Below are 5,636 nucleotides of genomic sequence, written 5' to 3' on the forward strand. Positions count from 1 at the left end.
TTCATATGTGTGTGTGTGTGTGCATGTGTTTGGCCTTGGTGCGGCTGAAGCGTGTCTGAGCGTGACTCCCCACTGAAAGAGGTGTGGGGAACAGGCCTTCGGGCCCGGCCATGTGAATCTGGCTGCTCGGCACTCCCAGGTGTGGATCACTGCACAAGCCGCTACCATTAGCCTCTCCTTAATAAAATGATTGGCACACATCAGGGGTAATATGGAGACTCTATGCACTGGTTGCATTCCAGTTAGCTGGAGGGGTCCCATTTCAGCGAGTCATCCCGACAACGTGGGAAGAAAGACCTCTTCCTGCACTATTCAGCACTCTGTCAAAGAGTCCTTTGTATCGTCTTCATTGAGTGTTGGATGAGCAGCTGAGGAGTGCAGGTGGTAAAGCACCTGGAATGAATCATGGTGTGTGATAATAAAATGGACAATAAATGATATGGCCAGGATTAGGTGTTCAGACTCAATTTGTATGGCTGAGTGATTGCTGATCGAAGGTATGCCAGATTGGACCTCTCAGATGATCGTTTGTTAGCAAGGGTAGGAGGGGCAGGTTAACAGCACAAAACCGTCCTTCTGATCCCCAACGCTCTCAGTTCTCTGTGTTCACAAAGAACTGTTCCATAGTCAACAAGAAAGAGAGAAAGAGAGACAGAGACAGAGAGACAGAGAGACAGAGAGAGAGAGAGAGAGAGAGAGAGAGAGAGAGAGAGAGAGAGAGAGAGAGAGAGAGAGAGAGAGAGAGAGAGAGAGAGAGAGAGAGAGAGAGAGAGAGACAAAGAGAGAGAGAGAGAGAGAGAGAGAGAGAGAGAGAGAGAGAGAGAGAGAGAGAGAGAGAGAGAGAGAGAGAGAGAGAGAGAGAGAGAGAGAGTGAGAGAGAGTGAGAGAGACACAGAGAGAGACAGAGAGACAGAGAGACAGAGAGAGTGAGACAGAATGAGAGACTGTACATTTTGAGTGTATCTTTAATTTATCTGTTTATAGTATGTACCAGAATTGTTTTATAAGATCTCACATTTCACTTTTTATATACTTAGTGGTGTAATACCTGACATGTATATTCTATTTAATATTTTAACTTTTTTATTGTTCACCTGCTTTTGCTATGTAAATGTTTATTTCTCATGCCAATAAAAGCTTTTTTGAATTGTATTGCATTGAATTCACTGGGTGAAGACCAGCCCCTGGGTTAAGACCAGCCCCCAGTAGTTTGTCTATGCATCAGCCTAGATCCCCTTCAGACTCCGCTTTGACGTTGAGTCAGTAAGAAGCCTACGCGTTAGCTGGACCTCTTCTCACCATTAGGCAAGATAATACACGCAATACAACACAGCCTCATTGAAAGGTAACCTTTTATTTATTATCTTGCAGCGTTTTGTGTTTTATGTTTAATGCTTTCATGTTCAAACGTGTTATCTTTTCTTTTATACTTTTCGATTTTGTTCCTTCCATTATTGCAAAATAAAACATTTGAAAAGGATAGGCCTACTTCATTTATATCGAGGAAACAGAGGTGTTTGTGTTGGTAACACTTTGCAATGATTTTGGTGCCCTGTAGGATTCATAGCATATTATTGACAAAAGTAGGCCTAATACTGATTCTGGACTATTTTTTATATATTATAAAATGAATACAAAACAGTCAAAACAGCTAAATGTAAATAGCAAAGTTTCATTTCATGAAGGATGTATAATAAGTGATTCGGGCGGATTATTAATCAGGTTATAATTTGAAAAAGGAACCATCTTTGATCGAAATTGTAGATGGGAGGATTGCGGGTTAAATAAGGAATGTTTCAGCAATTGTCTCGGGCAGACTAAGAAAAAATAAATTCCCTTTCTCAGCAAGATTTAAAAGAAGCTGGACCTCATTGCACATGATCGTTTTTAAAACAAGACAAAAGGTTCAAGTATAGCCTATCCTTGAACCTTGACGTTTGATGAAAATGTGTTTCTGTTTCTCAACTTGAGCCCATTTACTTAAGTTTGAGCCCGGCATTTAGATCTCGCATGTAAGCACACTTACGCAATAAAACATGCGTCTGCTTGAAACTGCATGACATCTGGCTGCGCTTAAGGATGGATAAGGGATCTACATTTGTGCCGAGTTACACACACATGTTAGTCCGTGGTAGTCCGCTGATTGACCCAAACCCTGGACACAATATGCCCGGCTACCGGTTTGCGTAGGCACAAATTAGTAATCGTTTCCCAGCATTCTGTTCTGCTAAGACATCCAGCAGTTTGCAATCTCTGTTTCTCATAAGATTTAAGATTGTGAGTGGAGCTAAATGTAGTCTCCCCCAAAAATATACTAATAGAAATGTTCAGAAAGGATGTATTCATTTCCGTTTTTTTCTTCTATCGGCCAGTCTGGACATCAGTACAGAGGCAAAGATATGATAATGGCCACATTGTGTCTGACTGCCCCTTAAGTTTTTTTCTATTATCACCATATCCCAACTTCTGTTGGTGTGTACACTTATGTCACACACACACCCACATCATCACCAACGCTTTTATGTTCACCTTATCAGTAAATGTGAAGTTAATCAATGCAACCACAGCTTCCATGAATCTACCACTGTATTAATTCACCTATCAGTCCTTTTCCTTTAATTATGCTGTCTGTACCTAACCATTATCTTCTATTTAATTTCATCAGCTGAAACCTATCACCCATGCAAAAGCTGCTCAAGAGTACCCTCACCTGGAGAAAAACTAAACAAGTTACACTACAAGCGGCCTGGAATACTTTCGCTGGGTGTATTCCTCCTCGCTGCACAACTGTAGAACCATCCGAGCCGTGACAATAAATATGGAATATACAGCCATAACGTGGTGACAGAACAGCACTAACACCATCGCTATGGAGACGTCACCTTCTGCAGACATGCTGTGGACACCCAGCAACACGTCCACTACAGAAGTATTGACCACTCCGGCCTCCACCAGCAGCCTGCACTTCTTCCTGGAATACCAGGACAATGCAGTCCTGGTGGAGCATTACAACTACACAGGCAAGCTGCAGAGAGACCGCTATCGCCAGGGACTCAAACCAGAGGGCATCGCCTTCCTGGTGGTGTGTCTCCTCATCGTCCTGGAGAACGCCGTGGTTCTCCTCTCTATCTGGAGGAACAAGAAGTTCCACCTCCCAATGTACTACCTCCTGGGGAACCTGACGCTGTCTGACCTCCTGGCCGGTATCACCTACATGGCCAACATCCTCATGTCTGGACACAACACTCTGAAGCTGACGCCGTTGCTATGGTTCCTCAGAGAGGGAGGCGTTTTCCTAACGCTGGCGGCCTCTGTGGTCAGCCTGCTAGCCATCGCAATCGAACGCCATGTGACCATGGTGACCATGCGGCCCTACCATGGGGCCAAGAAGGGACGGATGTGGGCCCTGATCGCCGCCAGTTGGGCCCTAGCGGTGTTCCTCGGGGTGCTGCCCATCCTGGGATGGAACTGCATGCAGAAGCTGGACCAGTGCTCCACCGTCCTTCCCCTGTACGCCAGGAGTTACATCCTCTTCTGCGTGTCAGTGTTCATGGCCGTACTGCTAGCCATCGTAGTGCTCTACGTGCGGGTTTTCCGCATCGTAAGGGTTAACACCAAGCGGCAGGGCCACGGCCTTTCGAGTAGCCTGCGGAAAGGCCTGGCCAGGAAGTCCCAGAAGTATATAGCCCTTCTGAAGACAGTCACCATTGTCCTGGGCGTGTTCATTGCCTGCTGGCTTCCGCTCTTTCTACTCCTTCTCCTGGACTTCTTCTGCCCAACCCGCAGCTGTAAACTGCTATTCAAGGCTGATTACTTCCTGGGTGTAGCGATGGTCAACTCCCTGCTCAACCCTATCATCTATACGCTCACGAGCAAGGACATGAGGAGGGCCATTCTTAGACTGCTGTGCCGGCCCTGTCTGATGACCAGGGACGGCCGGGTGAAGAAGATGGGAATGCCCTTCCTGGAGTGCAGCTTCAGTAAGACTGAGGTAGCAACACAGAAGCTAGAGGGGGCAGCGGAGACCACAGTCTCCTCCGGCAACAATGTTACAACCCCCTCCTCCCCCGTCAAAGCACTCTACCCCAGAATGTTGAAGTCCTGAGGAGTCTATCTGACACTTTGCAGAATACTCTTGAGTGTGTGTGTGTGTGTGTGTGTGTGTGTGTGTGTGTGCGTGCGTGCGTGCGTGCGTGCGTGCGTGCGTGCGTGCGTGCGTGCGTGCGTGCGTGCGTGCGTGCGTGCGTGCGTGTGTGTGTGCGTGCAATGGTGCACATGTGTGCACACATGTGTGTGTAGGCCTCAAGAATGTCTCCAAATTGGAGCGTAGACTCCAATAACATAGAAGGTGGGTGCAGTGGAAAGAGAGAACAGCTAGAACGTTTTTAGCTGCGTTTTTACCGAAATGCCTCCCCCAAAGATGTCACGGAGCAATGCATTTACAGTGCCAAAACCACAGAGATATGTACGGTAGTCCGAATGGAGGACAGGCTGTACGAGTGAAATTGCACTGATGAAATATTGGACTGAGCTATTATTGTGGCACCACTACAGTTGGTGTCAACACTCCAAATTCAGTGAATTTGTTCAAGTGAATGTGTATGCATGACCCATTTTGGTTATGCATGCAAAAGCAATGTGCTGAAGAAAAAACATGGACACTCGGATGGCATGATCAACACATGGATTATTGGTCTTTGCTGGATCAAAGGACCAAGATGTCATACTGCCTGTTAGAATAAACTGTATTATACCACTACATTGTGTTTCTCAACATAGATAGAAATGTAAAAATAATTACAACCAAAGAGAGTAAGAGATCTTCTGAACTGCAATGTGTGAGATTTCATGAGATTGTGTGGAGAAATGAATGTATCGTTCTGCATTTCGCAAATGGTTAACTGGGAAACAGGGACAGTATTTCATACCCCATACTAGCCCTCACTAACAGACAAGACGCAACACCGATGTTGCGAGTCAATACTCTTCACTCCACTCATCACCCAGCAAGGTCATGCCTGCCCATGACAAAGGCCATTTGGACTGGAGCAGAGAACACTAAACTAAACAATTTAAGCACTCTTTTAACACTCAACCAATTTTGCAATAAGATTGGGTCTACATGTAGCATTTGTAAGGAACTGTATTTGACATCATTTATCTACAATTTGAATATATGTATAAATATCCTACATTTAAAAATAATGTATACAGTTTAATTATTGAATGGTTTGATGTTTTATTTGGAGATCCTGTATTTAACATTGTATTTTTGTATCTTCAGAGAATGTGTGTAGCATATATCAATTTGTATCATACTTTTGTTCAACAATGCAATAAACAGTCCACAATAAACTACACCTCATTCTCATTTTACACTATGTGAGAGGGCATGGCAATAGAAACTATGTGTATGTTTTGCACCTGGCTGTGTGTGTGCGTGTGTCTGTGTGTGTGCGTTAATGTGCGAGTATGCGTGCGCACATGCGTATGTACTTTTGATTATATCAGCAATGAGGGGTGAGCTAAGGAGCAGCTCCTAAGTTCTACCACAGGAAGTCTACCCCCCTGGTCTAGCATCTGGTAATGCTATAGTCCTGGAAATTGAAGCTAGTTTCCTCTGGGAGATTGACATG

General features: G+C 44.9%; 1 protein-coding gene across 1 annotated transcript; it reads left to right on the forward strand.

Annotated features, from left to right (window-relative positions):
* Positions 1-1,253: 1,253 nt before the first annotated feature.
* On the forward strand, positions 1,254-5,419 carry LOC130378181 (sphingosine 1-phosphate receptor 1-like). The gene is made up of 2 exons (XM_056585071.1): positions 1,254-1,345; positions 2,666-5,419. Exon 2 carries the CDS (start codon positions 2,870-2,872, stop codon positions 4,103-4,105), a length of 1,236 nt encoding a protein of 411 aa, XP_056441046.1. The 5' UTR covers positions 1,254-1,345; positions 2,666-2,869; the 3' UTR covers positions 4,106-5,419.
* Positions 5,420-5,636: the final 217 nt, after the last annotated feature.

Source organism: Gadus chalcogrammus, chromosome 3 (genome assembly GCF_026213295.1).
Source record: "Gadus chalcogrammus isolate NIFS_2021 chromosome 3, NIFS_Gcha_1.0, whole genome shotgun sequence".
Taxonomy (NCBI): domain Eukaryota; kingdom Metazoa; phylum Chordata; class Actinopteri; order Gadiformes; family Gadidae; genus Gadus; species Gadus chalcogrammus.

Bases quoted from the DNA above. Each gene is read 5' to 3' on its own strand.
- LOC130378181 (XM_056585071.1), top strand. From the start codon at position 2,870: ATGGAGACGTCACCTTCTGCAGACATGCTGTGGACACCCAGCAACACG.